Raw genomic sequence first — 19,818 nt, forward strand, 5'->3', positions numbered from 1 at the left:
GTATGACCAGAGTGCAGCAGGTGCTCAGCGATGTCTGTGACTGCAGCTCCCAGTGCCCATTCCATTCCTTCACTCTGCTTCTGCTCTCAGCTGAAGTCGCCTTTGAGGGCTATGTCCTACCATGCCTCCCGCCAAGGCCTTTCTGGAGTATGCCACATAGGAGCTCTGAGCAGGCTCTCTCTTCACTGGGTGGTATTAGCCCATGAACTTCCTCCTCTCCCTAAGCACTTCAGGCCCCTCCCACCCACTGGGACTGGGGCTTGAGCTTCTTCCCTGGACAGCCAGGCTTCCTCCTGAGCTTCTTTAGAAAGTACCTGCTACCCCACATCCTCTGCTCCCATTGCTCTCTTCCCCCAGCAGAACACAAATGCATTGTATTTTAAAATAAGTTTAAAAAACCATTATTGTAAAAGTGATATACAGAGGGTTAAAGATACATAAGTCAGATAAAGAGTACATTTCTTTTTGGACAATGTCACTCCTTCCCTCCCTCTCTCCCAGTTTTTCCCTCCTATCCCCACGTGTAAGTTGTATAGTTGACTTTCAACATAGTGTCCAGTGAGTATCATTGCTGCATTTGTTCACCTTTTATCCCTCTATTTCTGCACCTCCCCTGATACTCCCAAAGACAAATAAGTGAAAAACACAACAAAAATGGAAGAAAGGGATTGGAAATCTGGCCTAGTGGTAGAGTGCTTTCCTAGCAAGCATGAAGCCCTGGGCTCAATTCTTCAGTACCACATAAACAGAAAAAGCCAGAAGTGGTGCTGTGGCTCAAATAGTAGAGTGCTAGCCTTGATCAAAAAGAATCCAGGGACCGTGCTCAGGCCCTGAGTTCAAGCCCCAAGACTGGTAAAACAAAACAAAAATGGGAGAAACAAAAACAGCAACAAAAGGAAGAAGAGAAAGGAAAAAAGTCTTGTCTCCATTTCCTGGAATTCATTTCAATAAATGTTATTTTGTATGATCAGAGGCACATAGACATTGCACCTTTCTGTTCCTCTCCCAAGAGCATCCTCCTTTGGTCTCACTGTGTGTGAATGCCTAATGACCTGTATAATTTATTATGTCCGGGTATTTTAGATCTAGCTTCCACACATGAGAGAAAAAATCTGTGCCATGTGTCTCTCTGAGCTTGGCTTACCTCACTTGACATGATCTGTTTTAGGTCCATCCATTTTCCTGAAAGTGACATAATATTATTCTAATGGCTGTGTAAAATTCCATTGTGTGTAGCTACCACATTTCTTGTATCCACTCATCTATTGTGGGGCGTCTGGGCTGTTTCCACCATCCCCCAGCTTTTTGCTGGCTATTCCCACCCAGGGGCCCAGAACACATCCAGGAGCCCGAGCTCCGGCCCTCCCGGCGGGTCCAGGCACCCCTGGCACTCTCGGAATCCCGGGTTAACCACCCTCTGAGACCCCAGAACCATCCTGAAGCCGGCCTCCACCTCCAGCCCTGCGCAGACCTCTCTCCCCAATGACCCAGCTCAGGCTTTAAAGTCATTCCCACCTGGATTCGAACCACTACCCCAAAGTCAGCCTCCGCCTCCACCTCCAGCCCTGCGCAGACAGCTCTCCCCAAGTGGCCTGGCTCAGGCTTTAAAGTCAGTCCCAGCTGGACTGAACCACAACTGCCGTTTTTTGGTTGAGCGTTGATGTTTTTGACCACTTTAGCCCCAGCTCGCTCCTCCACAAGGTAGCAATACCTGGACTCCCTAGCGAAAGCGATGAGGGTGGCCGTGGAGAGCTGACCCCCGGTGCCCACCCTCGGCCACCTTGGGGGACGGGGCCCGGGCACAGGTGGAGCACAGCGATTCCATCCCGAGCCGCGCAGCCTCGCCAGCCCAGCACTGCCGGCGCCCTGTGTGGCCAGGCCAGTGGCGTCGACGGAAGACCCGGGCCGGGTTTCCCGGCCAGTCCCCAGTGCGGCTTTCCGGCCTTTGTCCTTGGCGACCCCGCCCGGGACCCGCCTGCCACCTACCCGGACGCAGCCGGCGGCGGGCTCGGCCGGCGCTGGCGCCTCCGGTACAGCCCCGACGCGGCCAGCGCGCCCAGACGGGCCGCCATGGCCTCGGCGTCCCGGGTGTCCTGGCAGACGGGGCCTGGCGGGCCGAGGGACGGGCCGGTGGGACCACGGTCCTGGGGATGCAGCGCGCACAGCCCCTCTGCGACGAGGCGACGGGGCCAGTGGGCGCGTGAGCTTCCCCGGGCGGCGGACAGAGGCTCACGTTACTCGCTGGCTCTTGGAGGGCGGCCGGGTCAACTCCGAATAGAAAGGACATTGTTTGGGCCAGCGGGGCAGCGGGGGCAGCGGCTGAAAGCTGAGCGGGCTGGGCCGGGAGGTGGACAGGGAGGCCAGGCAGGTCCGGACTCCGAAGCCCCTGCACTTACTGTGCACTTGGGCAGCATGAGCCCAGGCCATGCTAGAGAAGCTGATGAGGGCTGGACATCCGTGCCTCACGCCTGCAGCCCTAGCTACTCAGAAGACTGAGATCTAAGGATCACTATTTGAAGCCGGCCAGGGCAGGGAAGTCTGGGAGACTCTTATCTCCAATTAACCAGCAAAAAAGCCATAAGTGGAGCTATAACTCAAGTGGTAGAGCACCAATCTTCAGCAAAGAAGCTTAGGGACAGCGTGTAAGCCCTGAGTTCGAGCCCAGGACCAGCACAAAAATAAGGAAGACGAAGAAGGGGGATAAGGGAAGGAAAAAAGAACTGAGGAGAACCATTGTGTGAGCACATTCCATCTTACCGCCCCCCCCCCCCACCTCCCTGAGAGCTGTAGGCCACGATGTCACCTTAGGACACAAAGACCAAGCAGCTTCTGTTCCCTAGGGTCTGCTAACAAAAAGCCACACACCCCACAGGAAGTCCACACTGCCAAAACTTAGAGGAGAGGCAGTGGCCAGTTTTTGAGGCAGAATGGAGAGTTTTCACCTGTAGAAATTTCCAGAGCTACTTGCTATCCAAGTGCAAGTACCCAAGGTCAATGTTGGAGCTGTGGCAACAATAGTCAGTCACTATAGTCTGAAGAAAAAGATTCCGAGCACTTGTGGAAATCTTTAGCTCTTTTTCTATTTTCCTGAAAACCAAACCGGAGAGGTCAGAAAGCATGAACAGCCTTTTCCAAAGAAAGAGGAGCCATGGACATAGCAGCTGGCGTCCTTGACTGGAGCAAGAGAAAAGCAGGTGGCCATCACTGAGAGGCCAGGCCCACAGAGCAAGGCAATCCAGCAACACAGACAGGACAGTACTCATTAACCACCCTGGTGGCAGTCAGGTGACAAGTATTGGTCAGAATATAATGTGTAAATGCAGTTCAATTACAAAGTTACTCAAACACTGATTGATTCAACAAATATTTTCTGAAGGTATTCCCAGGGACTAACGGGCATACAGAGGCTGAGCCTGAAAAAGCCGAAAAGAACATGAATCCGTTCACTCTGATGTGGATGGTTGAAGCCTGATACAAGGTCAGGCAGGTAGTTCTGTTTGGGCAGCTCAAAGTCAGTGCCCAGGGCTTGTGCCCTCTTTCTATGCCTAGTTCAGCCCCTCCCATGCAAAAATCCTGAATACTAGGACCCAGAATTCTCAAGTAAGCCACCATTTTCATTATAGAGGGAATGTTACTTCAGGGTCTGTAGGGCCACACATTGGCCTTGGATAGAGAAAGGTATAGTTGGGATCTGGAATGTCCGTGATTAATGTATTTGGACCCAGCACAGGGCACTATTAGGAGGTAATGGCCCCTTGGGAGGTGAGCCCTAATAGGAAGTCTTCAGGTCACTCTGAGCCTGCACTGGAAGGACAGAGAAGGGGTCTCAGCCCCTTCCTCTTTTACTTTCTGGCCATGAAGTGAGTGATTTTGGTCTGCGTGCACATCTGCCACAGGGTGGATCAACTGACCCAAAAATGAAGAATTGAACAATCACATCCTGGAAGCTCTGAAACCAGAAATCAAAATAAATGTTTTCTCTTTTTAAGTGGATGGACTTGAACACTTTTTTTTTTTTTTGGCCAGTCCTGGGCCTTGGACTCAGGGCCTGAGCACTGTCCCTGGCTTCTTTTTGCTCAAGGCTAGCACTCTGCCACTTGAGCCACAGCACCACTCCTGGCCATTTTCTGTATATGTGGTACTGGGGAATTTAACCCAGGGCTTCATGTATAGGAGGCAAGCACTCTTGCCACTAGGCCATATTCCCAGGCCATGGACTTGAACACTTCTGACAGTAGCGGAGAAGTAACACAATCAATAGCCACAAATATTTCATTCAGTGTAATATCTAGTGCAGTTTAAGTACAAGGTTACTAACTACCCATCTATTTGACAAATATTTACCGTGAAAGGTGACACCAAGAGAAATTGAGAAAGGGACTGAGCTTTCTCCCCTGAGTATGACTAAGCCGCTCCCTGCACAGTCCCCACACAGTCCCCGCACAGCCTAGCCACTTCTGCTGCCGGTTCTGCTGAAGGAGCTGGCTGGGGGCCACCATGGACTCTTCAGCCATCTCTTTGGCTCCACAGGGCACAGCTCCAGATGTAGAGTGCCATCATCCACAAGTGACAGAGCAAGGACCTCTAGAAGCCTATCCCTCCATGAAAGTGGTGAAAAACACCTGCAAACATGGTTTGAGTCTGCATTTTCAGAACCCAGAAGATTAACTACAGGTTCAGAGTAACCCTGGAAACATTTGGTCATTTCTGTTTTCCTAACAGGTAAATCTTGCTAAGAAGGGTGAGTGCTGTGGTCTAACTTGTCTTAGTCCCTTACTTGCTTCCTAACTCCACGGCTGCTTTGAAATATAACAGCTATAAGCAGGGAACAGAACTAAATAGTATAATCAATTGTATGTCAATAAAATAACAACAACAAACTACCCAAAATGAACTCCAGAAGAAATATAAAATCTAAATAGACTAGTAACAAGTAAAACACGGTGATATTAATCTAACAAACAACATCCCACAAAGAAAAGCCAAAGGGCTGGGAATGTGGCCTAGTGGTAAAGTACTCGTCTTGTATACATGAAGCCCTGGGTTCAATTCCTTAGCACCACATATATAGAAAAAGCCAAAAGTGGCGCTGTGGCTCAAGTGGTAGAGTGCTAGCCTTGAGCAAAAAGAAGCCAGGGACAGTGCTCAGGCCCTGAGTTCAAGCCCCAGGACTGGCAAAAAACAAAACAAAAAGAAAAGCCAAGGACCAAATGGCTTCAGTATCTAAAGGTTATTGTTTTTGTTTTGTTTTGTTTTTTTTTTTTGGCCAGTCCTGGGCCTTGGACTCAGGGCCTGAGCACTGTCCCTGGCTTCTTCCCGCTCAAGGCTAGCACTCTGCCACTTGAGCCACAGCGCCGCTTCTGGCCGTTTTCTGTATATGTGGTGCTGGGGAATCGAACCTAGGGCCTCGTGTATCCGAGGCAGGCACTCTTGCCACTAGGCTATATCCCCAGCCCCTAAAGGTTATTGTTTTTAAAGTGTGTGATGTAATTCTTTTTGGTTTTTATCTTTTAAAACTTTCTCTTGCCTCCATCTCTTCAAATATGCCCAGTTTACTATGTTTTTTCCTAAGCAAATATCATTATTCTACTCGATGTAATGGCTCACACCTATAATAAGAGAATTGCAGTCCACACCATCCAGGACAAAAAACTGAAGACCCTACTTGCATAGTGACTTAAGCGAAAGGGAATGGAGGCCTGGTTCAAGTGTTAGGGTGCCTGCCAAGCAAGTGAGAAGCCCTTAATTCAAACCCTGGTACTGACAAAAAAGGTGTGTGTGTGTGTATTATCCTTTGGAAAATCTCTCTTGTTAGGTTAACACAAATATACAAAGAATTCTTACAATTCAACAACAAAAAGAAAACCCAATTTAAATGTGGACAAAGAATTTAAATGGACATTTCTCAAAAAAAAAATATACAAATAGTCAATACCCACATAGTTCTTAAGGGAAATGAAAATTAAAACCACAATGTGACACCAATTTACACTGACTAAACCAGACGACAAACAATAAAACTGACATTAACCCTCATGCATTCCTGGAATAGAAATTATACACACACACACACACACACACACACACACACACACACACATACACACCCACGCTCAAAATTGTATAAATACATGGCAAACAGCTTGCCAATTTCTCAGAATTAAACATAGTTACCATATGACCCAGAAATTTCAGTCCTAGCGACACTATCAAGAAATGAGAGCTGAGTGCTGGTGGCTCATACTTGTTATCCTGGCTATTCAGGAAACTAAAATCTAAGGATCATGGCTCAAAGCAGTCCAGGCACACAAATCTGAGAGACTCTTATCTCCAATTAATCAGAAAAAAAGTCTGATTTGGAGATGTGGCTAAAATGGTAGAACACCAGTATGCAAAAAAAGCAAGCAAGAGCATGAGGCTCTGGGTTAAGCTCCTGTACCAAAACAGAGAGAAACAGAGGGAGAAAAGGAGAGGGAGAGATAGAGAATTACTGATAAAAAAGAAAATGAGAGAAATATGTTTGCATAAAAACTTGTGTAAGAATGTGCATAACATCATTATCCATAATAAACAACAAGTGGAAACAACTCAAATAGCCCTATAAACAACTGGAGAAACAAAAGATGGTACATCCTAACAATAGAATATTATTTAGTGAAATAAAAGGAATGAAGTGCTGATTCATATTGAACCTTGGAAACAGGCTAAATGAAAGAAGCCACATAATACATAGGTCCATTCATACCAAATACTCAGAAGTTGACCACCAGTGGCTCAGGCCCCAAGACTTGCTACTCAGGAGGCTGAGATCTCAGGACTGTTGAAGCCAGCCCAGGCAGGAAAGTCTGTGAGATTTATCATCAATAGACTATCCAAAACAAGCCGGAAGTGGAGAGCACTAGCCTTGAGCAAAAGAAGCTCAAGGACAGTGCCCAGACCCTCAGTTGAATCCCTGGGACTGCACACACACATACCAGAAAAATAACCAGAGCAGGAAAATTTGTGGGAATAAAAGAAAGAAGAAGAAGCAGCCAGGGACAGTGCTCAGGCCCTGAATCCAAGGCCCAGGACTGGACAAAAAAAAAAATCACCTAACTAAATCATCTCAAATAAATATTCACTTTCAGAAATTTTAAAGCACTCCTGCTGGGCACTGGTGGCTCATGCCTGTAATCCTAGCTACTCAAAGGCTGAGATCTGAGGCTCGAGGTTCAAAGCCAGCCTGGGAAGGAAAGCCCAAGAAGAGACTCTTATCTCCAATGAAAAGCTGGATGTGGAGCTGGGGCTCAAGTGGTAGAGTGCTATCTTGGAGCAAAAGAAGCTCAGGGACAGTGCTCAGGGACTGGCAAAAAAAAAAAAAAAAAGATGTTCTGCTATCATTTGAATGTGCTCCACAAAGCTTTGTGTGTTGGAAACTGAATCCCCAAATTCATACAGTAATAGTATTGGAGGTGGAACTTACAAGAGACAATTAGGAACACATGAGGTCATGAGCATAGTGGCATTAGAGGTGCTATAAAAAGAAGAAGAGAGCTGAGGGCATGCCTCAGAGGCAGAACAAGCAGGGTCCTGCATTCAGTTCCCAGTAATTCCAAAAGCAAATCAAGAGGAAAGGCCAAAACTATGGACACTTGCTCAATCTCACACAATGGTACCCTCCACTGTTAGGATTTAAGAAAATGCCTAGCATATGCACCATGTATTGCAGCTCTCCAGATCCATAAGCCAGATACATCTCTGTTCTTTATAAGTTACCTGCTATCAAGTATAAGAGACGAGATCAAAGAAAAGAAAGGTCGGGCTGGGAATATGGCCTAGTGGCAAGAGCACTTGCCTCCTACACATGAAGCTCTCAGTTCGATTCCCAAGCACCACATATATGGAAAAAGGCCAGAAGGGGCGCTGTGGCTCAGGTGGCAGAGTGCTAGCCTTGAGCTGGAAGAAGCCAGGGACAGGGCCCAGGCCCTGGGTCCCAGGCCCTGAGTCCCAGGCCCAGGACTGGCAAAAAAAAAAAAGAAAAGAAAAGAAAGGTTGCTGGAGAGGCATGCAAACATCTTGCACTGACTCACACGTATTCATGGTTAAATTTTCAGACTTTTTAAACATCAAGTTGGACTAAGCAGTAGTGGGGGTACTCACACCACAAAGCTGGCACACAGTACAGTAATGGCTTGTCAGGGCCAAGTGACTCAGGAAACATGAGTAAGGTGAGGGGCCACGGAAATTGGGCACCTGGCCCATGTGTTGGGTGAAACAACTCCACAAATCATGGCATTTGTCACCCACTCCACACTTCGCCCAGGCCCCTCACTGTATCAGAGCCCGTGCACTGTCCTGAGGACTCTGGCTTTACACAGAACTAAGCATGGCTGACTCCTGCCACCAAGGCCTCCCCTAGAAGAGAATGAGCAAGGCTAGAAGATGTGAGTGGAGGGATCTAGCAGCCCACACTGCATTGTACCAAGCTTGGAGCTCAGTGTACAAGCAGGCAGAGATGTGGCCTCAGGGTATGGTAGTCATGTGGTAGGGCACCATTCTCAGTAGGCCAAGCCCCTGAGCTTACACTTGCTTTGAGCTCCATTTGGAGAAGAACTCTGTTTGGCTGCATCCCTGGGCAGGTAGTCCTCTGTCTCTGCTTTGTAGACTAGTCATGATGAGTTGTGACAGCTCCCTTTATACATGCCGAGCAATTCAGATGTCTCATGGCCCCATCCAATACACCCTCTCCTCCTACACTGCGCCCCAGACCCCCTCTCCCTGCACTCTGCTCCTTGCTGCCTACCCCACAGCCAGGTCAAGTCTCCATCATTCCACCTGGCAGCAGCCCTGTTTCTGCCTCCCCTGCTCTATCCACTCAGACACACAAAAGAGCCTCTGCTTGCTGGCCTTCTGGTCATCTTCCCAACCTCCTTACTGCCCTTTCTCTGCACAATGGGTGCTATTTGACAAGGACAGTTTCTTCAAATGCCACTCCAGGCCATTTTGGCGAATTCCCCCATTGCCCTCCACCTGCTCATGCCACAGTGGCAAGGAGAGGCCTTAAAGTATGTGAGCAGAAAAGGTGATTGCAGGGCTGGGGATATATATAGCCTAGTGGCAAGAGTGCCTGCCTCGGATACACGAGGCCCTAGGTTCGATTCCCCAGCACCACATATACAGAAAACAGCCAGAAGCGGCGCTGTGGCTCAAGTGGCGGAGTGCTAGCCTTGAGCGGGAAGAAGCCAGGGACAGTGCTCAGGCCCGGAGTCCAAGGCCCAGGACTGGCCAAAAAAAAAAAAAAAAAAGAAAAGGTGATTGCAATCACCTGCCTGGATCTATGTAGCACAGGGGGCAAGGTCCCAGGATGTAAGCATATGGAAGTATGAAGTATCACGTGGGCAGTGGGCATGGAGGAGTGTCACAGCCTAGGACAGGAAAGGTCTCCCTTACCCCCAAACAGTCAGGTGCCTGTCCCTCAGAGAAGACTGACCTGGGCCCCTTCGTTTGGAGGGGAGAGAAGCCATCACTGGCATCAGATCTGCCCCTGTGACAGGCAGGCAGGAGAAAAAACTTCAAAGGGAAGGGTAAACTGAGGCTCAAGGACTGTCTACAGCAGCAGGGAAACGGTGAGAGAACTGAAGAAAGCTGCCACAATGTTTGTGGAGGGGACCTCCTCTAGGTTTCCATCACCTCCTGGGTATCTAGAATTTTCTTCTGAGCTGAGCAGCACTGCGTCCACAGGAATGGTGTCTGTCATCCCTGTGTGATCCGATGACCAGCACATCTCCTTGGTCCTGGCTCCCATGCTCCCTCCCAGCTCTCCTAGGCTCACCTCATGAGTGGGAAGGCCACCCTGACTCTTCACTAAGAATGTAGCTGCCATGCTCTGTGCCTAGCTCTGTGTCAGATGGGGATCCTCCCTACACATCCTAGCCCATCACCTGCTCTGTGGCTTTCTGTCCACAAACAGGAAGCATATGGAAGCATATGGAATCAGGCAGCTGGCTGGGGGCTTGCAGAGAGTGTGGCCCCCAGGCAGTCTGCAGGACACTACCCTCCTGTGGCGGGTCCATTCCATCTCACTACACAGACAATCATCATCAAGCTGGGATGGAAGCAGAACAGGTCACAGCTTCAGGGGTGACCGAGGCGGTGGCCCCTGTGAACAGGGACCTGCTCTGTGCCTGAAAGACTTGAGGCCACCAGCTTGCACTCCTGGACACTGTCCTCGGCTCCAAGGGCAACTCGGGGCCTGGTGAGAAACTAGAGAGTGACTAAAAGGGGCCTTGGTCCTCAGAGACCAGCCCTCCCTCTGAGCTGAGTCATGTTCCAGAAAGGACGCTGGTGGACATGTGACACGCCCCCCCCCCCCCCCCAGTCACTCAGCACCATAACCCCGGCTTACCTCATCTGTGAAATGGTAACAGGCACCCCAGAGCACCTGCCAGGCTGCGGGGGGGAGGAGGAGGGTGTGAGCACCCCGGCCCCTCCCCAGCCGCCGCGCCTGGCTTCGGGCAGATCTGCACTTCTTGCCCTCCCTGCACACCACGCACCATTTTACCCTCAGTTCACGCGGGACAACCACACAGAAGGGTCGGGGAGGATGGGGGAACGCCCGCAGCCGATGCTCTGTAATATATGTGACGTGGGGCGAGCGCCCTGCTCTGCCTCGGCCGGCTGGTGATGGAGAGAACACAGTGTCTGTCTGAAAGGATCGTGGCGGGGTGCGCGAAGCTCCACCTGTCGCAGACCGCCGGCGGGGTGGGGTGGGTGGGGAGAGGGAGGGTGGGGCTGCCCGGGCGCCCCCTGTTCGCGCTGAGACTGGGACCCCAGCCCGCCCGCCCCTCCCGTCCGGGTACGGGGCCACCAGCGCGGGATGGAGCGGGGTCCCACCGTCCCGCGTCCCGCCCGTCCGGCCGCGAGTTGGAGCCGTTACCTTCCCGTCATGGTGGCGTGCGAGCTCGGGGCGCAGGCGGCACTGAACTCGGCCCGTAGCCGCGGCCTCTGCCGCCGCCCGAGAAAGGCGAGCGCGGCTCCGCCCGCCGCGGGGTGGGAGCGGAAGGGGCCCCGGAGCGGGTGCGGGTGGGGAAGCGGGCGCTGGGGACTGAGGGTGACCGCCACTGCCCGTTCGGCACCCGCCTCGGGGACACCGGAGAGCGGACGCGGGCCCCGTCCTCGCCCGGGCCCCGGCCGCCACCTCCCGGATTCCGGGCATACTTTTCCTTTTAAAGGGAATGAAATTCTAATAAACAGAACCGGGCCTCCGCCCCCGCCGCGAGGCCTCCCCGCCCGGGACGGGCACGCGTGCTCGCGACGGCGTCCGGGGAGGGAGACACGGGGACCCCACCCCAGGCTCCCGCCGCCTAGATGGGACGCAGCGGCGCCGTCTGGGCGCTGCGCCTTTGGGAAACGTTTCTGAGCATCACCTGCCGCCACGGCGGCACTAGGGACCCGGGGTCGGTGCAGGTCCCCACGGGAGGCCCAAGCTCCATGCCTCCTCCCTGCAGAGCCTCATGTTGCACGCGTTGATGCCACGTTAGTGCCCTTCAAATAGAGCTGCTTTATCCAAGCCGCGAGAGGCCTGGCCAAGGGGAGCGGCAGGGACTCCAGTGAGGACGCACGAGGCTGTGACTGTTTCCTGATTCAAGATCAATTAACTAATTAATGAACAAAACAACTCCCTCGCCCTGCCGAAAAGCTTTTTTTTTTTTTTTTTTTTTGGCCAGGCTGAGCAGTGGCGCGTGGCTCCTGGAGCGCACGAGGTCAGGGCCATGGGATTTGGGGCACCGAGTTAACAGTTAGTGAACTGCAGACATGTGCTGGGCAAAGCCCCCATTCCCCATCCCTCGTCCCCGCCCCGACCCCCCCCCCCCCAACCCCCGTCGTTGATGTCTTGAAATGAGTGCCGTTTTCAGCTGTTTCTTTTGGCAAATGCCTTGGTCATTTCTGTAGATGTGTAATTGGAGGGTTCATTAAACGCAGAGTACGAGAAATTTCTCCATTCACTCGAGTGTAAATTCATTCAGCGATTGCCAGCCCAGAAACAAACAGATATGAAGAGGTTGTCCAACAGAACCCCACTACTGGGAGATCTCAGAAACCAGATATTGAGATCTAGGAGCCGAAGAGGACGAGGATTGGAAGGCAGATCCCAGAGTCCCTTCTGTCCCCCTCCAGAACCCAACACCTGCCGGGTAGCCTCCCTTCCTTTCAGCTCAGGGCACACGTGGATCTGCCTGTGGTCAAACCTCTGTTGACTCACCAGCCAGCACACCTCTCTGAGCTGGGGGAACGTGGAGCCGGTGGCAGTTGAGGATGTTGCTCAGCCCATCTGGAAATGCAAAGTTCCCAAAGTGTCACAGAGCAGCCACCCATTTTCCCCCGCGGAGAGGCAGTCATTCAACCATTCACCAACTCCTTCAGCTGCTCACTTAGGAGTGGGTATGTCCCACGGGACTGAGAGGAAGGCAAACGCCAGAAGATGTGGGCCAGAAGAAAGAGGGCAACGTGTCTGGAAAACAGGCAAGAGGGAGCATGGAAACAAGGCCTAGAAGCTCAAAGAACCAGGGCCATAGCCACTTGGACTCCACCATGACACTTTAAGGGGTGGGAGAGTTCTAAGAAAGACCGTCAGCTCTCAGACAACGACATGGGTTTGCGATCCATTTATATCAAGTCCTAGAATAGGAAAAAAAAAAAAAAAAAAAAACTAGTCCATGGTGGAATAGCATAAAAACAGTGACGCCTCAAGGTGGTGTGTGGGAACAGGAACTGACAGGCACCTTCAGGGAATTTCCTGGTGGTGTTGACATTTGAATAGGATCACACAATCATGGACATGCTCATCCAAACTCATGACATATATGATTAAGATTTGGCCATTTCATTGTGTATAAATTCTTCCTTGAAAGAAAGCAGAGTAACTTTAGGCTCTGGTCAGTGGTGTGCATAATGGCAAATTTAGGTGAAATGCTACTAGTGGTGTGCACCTCTCTTGGAAATGCAAGAAATGAAATTCCATGAAAGATGTAGCCACTAAACTCAAGAGATAGCCTATGGTGGGGGAGAAGAGCTCTGCAGATTATACAGCCAACAAGGAACTAATAGTCAGATTATACAGGGATCCTAAAGAACTAAACCAATCCATGACCCAATTAATAAGTCAGTGAAAGAGCTAAGCAAAAACAATGTCCAACATCCCTGGCCATAAAGGAAAAAAAAATCAAAACAACATTGAGTCAAAAATGACATCTTCAAGAATACCAACAAGAAGAAGACTGATGGGGGTGGTGGTAAGTGGGAGAAAAATGAGGAAGGAGATAACAAGTTTGACAAGAAATGTACTCACTACCTTACATATGTAACTGTAGCCCTCTGTACATCACCTTCATGATAAAATTAAACTTAAAAAAAGATTGACAGTGGAAGAGATGGGGAAAGGGGTAACTCTAATCAAGATTCATTATACATATGAATGGCCATGTCAAATTGTAAGCTTCTTATATAACTATTTGAAAATAATAAATGTAAAAAAGAAAATGAACATCAGCAAATGCTAGTGACATTGTGGAGAAATGAACCCTAATATCCTGTTGGAGGGAATGTAAATTAGAGCAGCCACTATGGAGTTACAGAGGATCTTCAAAAAATTCAAAATAGATGGTATGATTCACCAATTCTACTCTTGGGCATTTATCTGAAAGACTGAAAGTCTTTATAATTAAAAGCACCTGCATACCCATTACAGCACTGATCACAATGTCCAAGTTATATAAACATCCTAGATACCCTCCAATCAATGAATGAAGAAATGTATGTGTGTATACATATATGCGAAAATGTGATAGATACATATATATACAATGTATACATATATACACATGTAACACATATATGTGTATACACACAATGTAATTTTATTCATCCATCAGGAAGAATGAAATTATGCCATTTTCAGAGGAATGAATGGATCTGGCAGAAAATATGCTAAGCAAAGTCAGGCTTAGAGAGATAAATGGCACATGTTTTCTCTCACATGTAGATATTAGACCTAAACTATAAACATATGTAAAAGCATACAGGGCCATATGCATATATATATGCATATATGCAATCTTTCTAACAAAACTATAGTATAGGGCTGGGAATATGGCCTAGAGGTAAAGTTCTTGCCTCGCATACATGAAGCCCTGGGTTTGATTCCTCAGTACCACGTATATAGAAAAGGCCAGAAGTGGTGCTGTGGCTCAAGTGGTAGAGTGCTAGCCTTGAGCAAAAAGAAGCCAGGGACAGTGCTCAGGCCCTGAGTTCAAGCCCCAGGACTAGCAAAAGACAAAAACAAAAAATCTATATAATATACAAGAGTGATACTCCATAGTGAAATCCCTTTGGACAATTAACGAACAGTTTAACAAAATGAAAATCAAGACGCTGAAAAATGTTTTGACGGTGGAGGCCGGTTCGTGAGAGGGGCAGACAAAAGGAAAGAGGAATGGCAAGTGAATACAATCATAATACCCACTATATGTACCTGAAAATGGAAGAGAGAAACTGGATGAGACTGGTGGGGGAAGTGTAGGTAAAAGGAGGAAAATAGCGGAAGAGGTGACTCTAATCAAGATGTGTGTACACATAAATGAACATGTTAAATTTAAACCCCATTGTAAAGCTATTTGAAGATAATGATAAAAATACATGTAAAATGGGTAGATGGATGGTAAAAATAGAGATGAGAAATATTCATATAAAAATTAATTGGCTTTATTAATTATTAAAAATATATAACTTTATTAACCAACTTCATATTAGTAAGAAACTCTAGGTGGTGGGTACCTGAGCATTCAGCACTGATGAGTGCTTACCATATTTCATAGCAGCGTGGTAAGGGGCAGAGCTGAAGCGGGTGGCCTGACACAGGTCGGTATGCACCTCAGGAAAGCAAGGCGGTGCCTTGGGCCCTGGCCCCAGGAGTAGAAGGATGATGAGAAGGGATCAGATGCAGGATCTATTTCTGAGGAATTGGAGATGGGTGTGTCCTGTGTGGGTGGGTGTAGGGCATGACAGGTGCAAATCTGACAAGTGCAACTTGGGTGTGGTGGTGGTGGGAGCATAGTGTGACAGCAGAGGCAGGGGGGGTGAGGGGTGATATGCCTCAGCATTGCAGCAGGAAGTCCTCTGCACTTATGGGAGAAGATGGTGAGTGGCAGAGGTGCCAGAGGAGGGGAGGGCATGGATCTGGAGCTCAGAAGAGAGGGCTGGTGCCTGACATGAATGTGAAGGTTTGGTGTGGATGGTATTTCAACCATAGGATTCCATGGGGCCCCTGAGAATGTTGTGCCAGCCAAGACCCTTCCAAGGGGTTTGCTTCTTGGGAAGGTGACCTTGGTGTGTCGGGAAGCAGAAGGGGGCTAAGCAGGGCAGCGGCACTGAGTAGGAGTTACAGCAGCCAGGGGAAGACTGCAAGGAGGAGGGTTACTTTTGCCCCACCCAGAGAACAGGTAAACTGGGGTGTGGCATCAAGAGCAGGTCAGTGGAGTGAGGACCCTACACCCAGCCATCCAACAAAGGGAAGAAGCCTGTTTACTGGCTCACAGGAGCCCAGGGTAACATATGTAGCTGCTTCTTCCTGGAGGGGGTCCCAGGCACTTAGTTAGGAAGCAGGCAGCAGGAAGCATTGTAATTGTTCTAAAGGGAGACAGAGAAATGTGCAGTTGTTTAGGACAGGAATAGGGAGAGTGCATCACCCAAAGAGAAAGTCCCAAGGCACACCCTCAACGCTGTGATTCCAAGAGAACAGATGAGTTCTGACATGGCAAGGTTGAGACACAAAGTGAAGAACACAGAGTGGCATAAGGGCTGGATGTGGAGGTACAGTGGCTCCCCATGTTAAGATCCCCTGCCTCTGGGGCTCAGGGCAGGTAGGCACCCCCTAGGAACCCAGCCTATTCCTTCTCCAACCCACTACTGGCCTAGGGCTCTCATAAGCTGAGGGGACCTGGGGCAGAGGGGCCAAACTCCTATGTGCAGCAGTATGGAGATGAGGGCTGTTGATGCACCTCAAGTAAGTAACCTTCACCTGATACCCAGAGCCCAAGCCTGGCCCCACAGGACACGGGAATGAGTTGTAGCCCTTCTAAGATATCAGGGTTTCCTGTCATGGCCAAGTCTTGGGGGAAAAGACAGGTGCCCTCCCAAACAGCAGGAGTCTGTTTGGAGCCAACCCTGGTGAAGTCACACTGATAGCTGTTCTAAAGGTGATGTCATCCATGAATCTGGCTCAGGTGTTTCTCCGCTGGAGAAGCAAATGGAGCTGGCTGAACATTAGGCCATAAATCAGTCAGCCAGCCACTCCGGGGCTAATGTGCATTTAGGAAGTGGGCTGTGAAAGTGCAGAGAAGATCAGACGTTGGGCCTTCCCAACCATAGCATTTCCCTCACCAGGCTCCTGGGATAAGACAAGCAATTACCTACAACATTAACTTTCTGATGCCAGAGTTAAGAACACCTGCTGGGTTGAAGTCCATAGTTTCTCCTTGAAAATGAGAGTGTGCCTTCAGAACCAGCATTAGACACACCACATCACCAGGTGGGGTAGCTTTACTTCCTTCTGGACCACCAATAGCTCAGACAGACGTTGCTAGAATGGCAGCAACTAATTCTGTCAAGGTGGAGAGAACAAAAGCCAAGCATCCATCTAAGATAAACATAGAACCCTTCTTGGGACTAGGATCAACTGAGAGGTTGAACTGAGCCAACTTTCCAAAGAGCCTGGGGAAATGAGTAGAACACACTAAGGAATGCAGTGTAGATGGCACAGCACTGAGAAAAATAAGGGAAGGGGTGGGTGGAAGGGGTGGTGAACATATTGAAGGAATGGCACAGATCACCATGTGTTGTATACATTGTTTGTTAATGGAAAACGTTCAACACATAAACTAAAAATTAAGAAAAGTGAAGGAAGAGTGGTGTGGGGGGTGAGAATGCTGAAAGAGGTGACATTGATCAAGAGGCACTGTATTCATAAACTACTCTGTTGAATGACAAATTTTTTGTACAACTACAAAAATAAAATTAAAAATATATTTTAAGCACTCAATAAGTGGTCTTATGATGCAATTAAAACTTCTACAAAAATAGGAACAAACAAATCTTAAAGCTAGTAGATGGAGAGAAATGGTTTAAAAATGGGTCATAAGGGGCTGGGAATATGGCCTAGTGGCAAGAATGCTTGCCTCATATACATGAAGCCCTAGGTTTGATTCCTCTGCACCACATATATAGAAAAGGTCAGAAATGGTGCTGTGACTCAAGTTGGCAGAGTGTTAGCCTTGAGCAAAAAGAAGCCAAGGACAGTGCTCAGGCCCTGAGTTTAAGCCCCAGGACTGGAAAAAAAAGGGGGAGGGTCATAAATTAATGAAGTCAAGATCTAAAAACTATACAAAGAATCAATGAACCAAAAAATGTTTCCCCCAAAGAGCAAATAAAATTATTGATAAAATCCTAGATAATTTGACCAAAAGGAGAATCAAATCAGTAAAATTAGAGATGAAAATATCACAATAAATAACAAAGAAATGCAAACAATCCCGAGGGAAAACTTTTTCTCCAACCACTTAAACAGCTATAACATGTATTGAAATTGAAGTAGTAGTAATCTTTCAACAAAGAAAAGCCCAGCCGGGCACTGGTGACTCGTGCCTGTAATCCTAGCTACTCAAGAGGTTGAGATATGAGGATCATGGTTCAAAACCATCCTGGGCAGGAAAGGCCATGAGACTCTTATCTCCAATTAACCACTAGAACATGGGAAGTGGCCCTATGGCTCTAGTAGTAGAGCACTAGCCTTGAGCTGAAGAGCTCAGGGACAGTGCCCAGGCCCAGAGTTCAAGCCCCATAACTGGAAAAGAAAGAGAGAGGGGGGAGGGGGGAGGGAGAGAGGGAGGGAGGAAGGAAGGAAGGAAGGAAGGAAGGAAGGAAGGAAGGAAGGAAGGAAGGAAAGAAGGAAGGAAGGAAGGAAAGAGAAAAGCTCAGAGCCAGATGGACTTAGTCGAATTCTACCAGACCTTAAGTACTAACATCAGTGTTCTTCAAACTCTTCCATGAACTAGGAAAGGAATGAACACTACTAAGCTCATCTTACGAAGTAAGCATTATACATGTTGCAAAAACAGTCACATGCAACCAAAATGATAATTATAGATTTATTTTGTTGATAACCACTGATGCAAAAAACTCAATAAATTCCTTGTAAACTGAATTCAACAATACATCAAAAAGATCATAAGTCACAGTCAAATTGATTTAATTCCAGAGAGGCAAGGACAGTTCAATATATGTAAATCACTAAATGTAATACTACACATAAACAAGACAAAAACAAAATCACACAGTAATTTTAATGGATGCAGAAAAGGTCTTTGACAAAACTCAGCATCGGGCTGGGAATATGGCCTAGTGGCAAGAGTGCTTGCCTCATATACATGAAGCCCTGGGTTCGATTCCCCAGCACTACATATATAGAAAACGGCCAGAAGTGGCGCTGTGGCTCAAGGGGCAGATTGCTAGCCTTGAGCAAAAAGAAGCCAGGGACAGTGCTCAGGCCCTGAGTCCAAGCCCAGGACTGGCCAAAAAACAAAACAAAACAAAAAAACAAACTCAGCATCCTTTTTAAAAGGCTCAGAAATAGAAAGGATGTTCCTGAAGTTTTAAAAAGCTATTTATGAGAAACCTATTGCTAATATCATATTAAGTAGCGAAAACTAAAATCATTTCCACTGAAGTAAGGAATGAGACAAAGATGTCCACTCTCACCATTCTTATTCAATATAGTAGTACTAGAATTCCTAGCTAGAGCAATAAGGCGGGGGGGGGGGGGGGGAAGGAATTCAAATAGTGAAAGAAGAAATCAAATTATCTTTATTCTCTGATAATATGATCCTGTGCTTAACTGACTCCACCAAAAAAGCATTAGAACTGATAAATATCTGTAGAAAGTAGCAGGACATAAACTAAATACTCAGAAATCGGTAGCTTTTCTATATATATACAAACAATGAACAGGCTCCAAAGCAACTAGGAAAACAATTCCATTCACAGTATCCCCTCAAACAATAAAATACCTAGGTATTAAATTAACCAAGGAAGTAAAAGACCTCAACAATCAAAACTACAAACACTGAAGAAAGAAATGAAGACATCACAAAATGGAAAGACATATGTTAATGGATTAGTAACACTACTATTGTGAAAATACACTGCCAGAAGCCACCTACAGATTCAAAACAATACTCATCAAAATCATTAACCAGGACTGGGATGTATGTAACTCAGTGGCAAAGCGCTTGCCTAGCAAGTGCAATGTCCTGGGTTCGATCCCCAGTACCAAAATAAATAAATAAATAAATAAATAAATAAATAAATAAGACAAAAATCATTAACCAATAACAATCCTCACAGAATTAAGGAAATACATATGGAGGCTTAAAAGACCTGGAATAGCAAAACTAATTCTAAATTAAAGAATTCCTCTGGAGCTATCGTGACACCAGACTTCAAATTTTACTGCAGAGCCATGTTAACAACATTTTGGTGCTGGCATAAAACCAGACCTGAAGGAAGGCCAATGGAACTACAGAAGAACCAAAAATAAGACCACATATCTACAGTGAACAAGTTTTTGACATGTATACAACTATAGATGGATGGATGGATAGATGGATGGATGGATGGATGGATGGATGGATGGATGGATGGATGGATGAACACAGAACATGAATCTAAGGGACTATTTAGGAGGAGATGGGAAAGGGAAAAAGAATAATAGAAGGTAAGGAATTTTGA

At 47.8% G+C, this 19,818-nt stretch overlaps 1 protein-coding gene across 7 annotated transcripts in view; it reads right to left on the minus strand.

Annotated features, from left to right (window-relative positions):
* The window catches only part of Lims2 (LIM zinc finger domain containing 2), a 39,750-nt gene that overhangs the window by 19,378 nt on the left and 554 nt on the right, over positions 1–19,818 (minus strand). Inside the window, exons 1-2 of one of the 7 annotated variants that reach the window (XM_048345656.1) lie at positions 9,838–9,842; positions 9,305–9,314 (exon numbers count right to left, since the gene is read on the minus strand). The exons of 1 other annotated variant lie outside the window; for it this stretch is intronic. Coding sequence is in view for 3 of the 6 variants with exons in the window: in XM_048345650.1 (XP_048201607.1) it covers positions 12,311–12,378 (68 nt within the window). In the remaining 3 variants the exon portion in view is untranslated. Of the gene's footprint in view, positions 1–1,515; positions 1,528–1,631; positions 1,686–3,100; positions 3,992–9,304; positions 9,315–9,837; positions 9,843–10,384; positions 10,472–10,915; positions 11,256–12,310; positions 12,629–19,818 lie in introns of those variants that run through there. 5 more of the 7 variants (XM_048345653.1, XM_048345650.1, XM_048345651.1 and 2 more) reach the window with 5 other exon arrangements.

Source organism: Perognathus longimembris, chromosome 4, assembly GCF_023159225.1.
Source record: "Perognathus longimembris pacificus isolate PPM17 chromosome 4, ASM2315922v1, whole genome shotgun sequence".
Classification (NCBI taxonomy): Eukaryota; Metazoa; Chordata; class Mammalia; order Rodentia; family Heteromyidae; genus Perognathus; species Perognathus longimembris.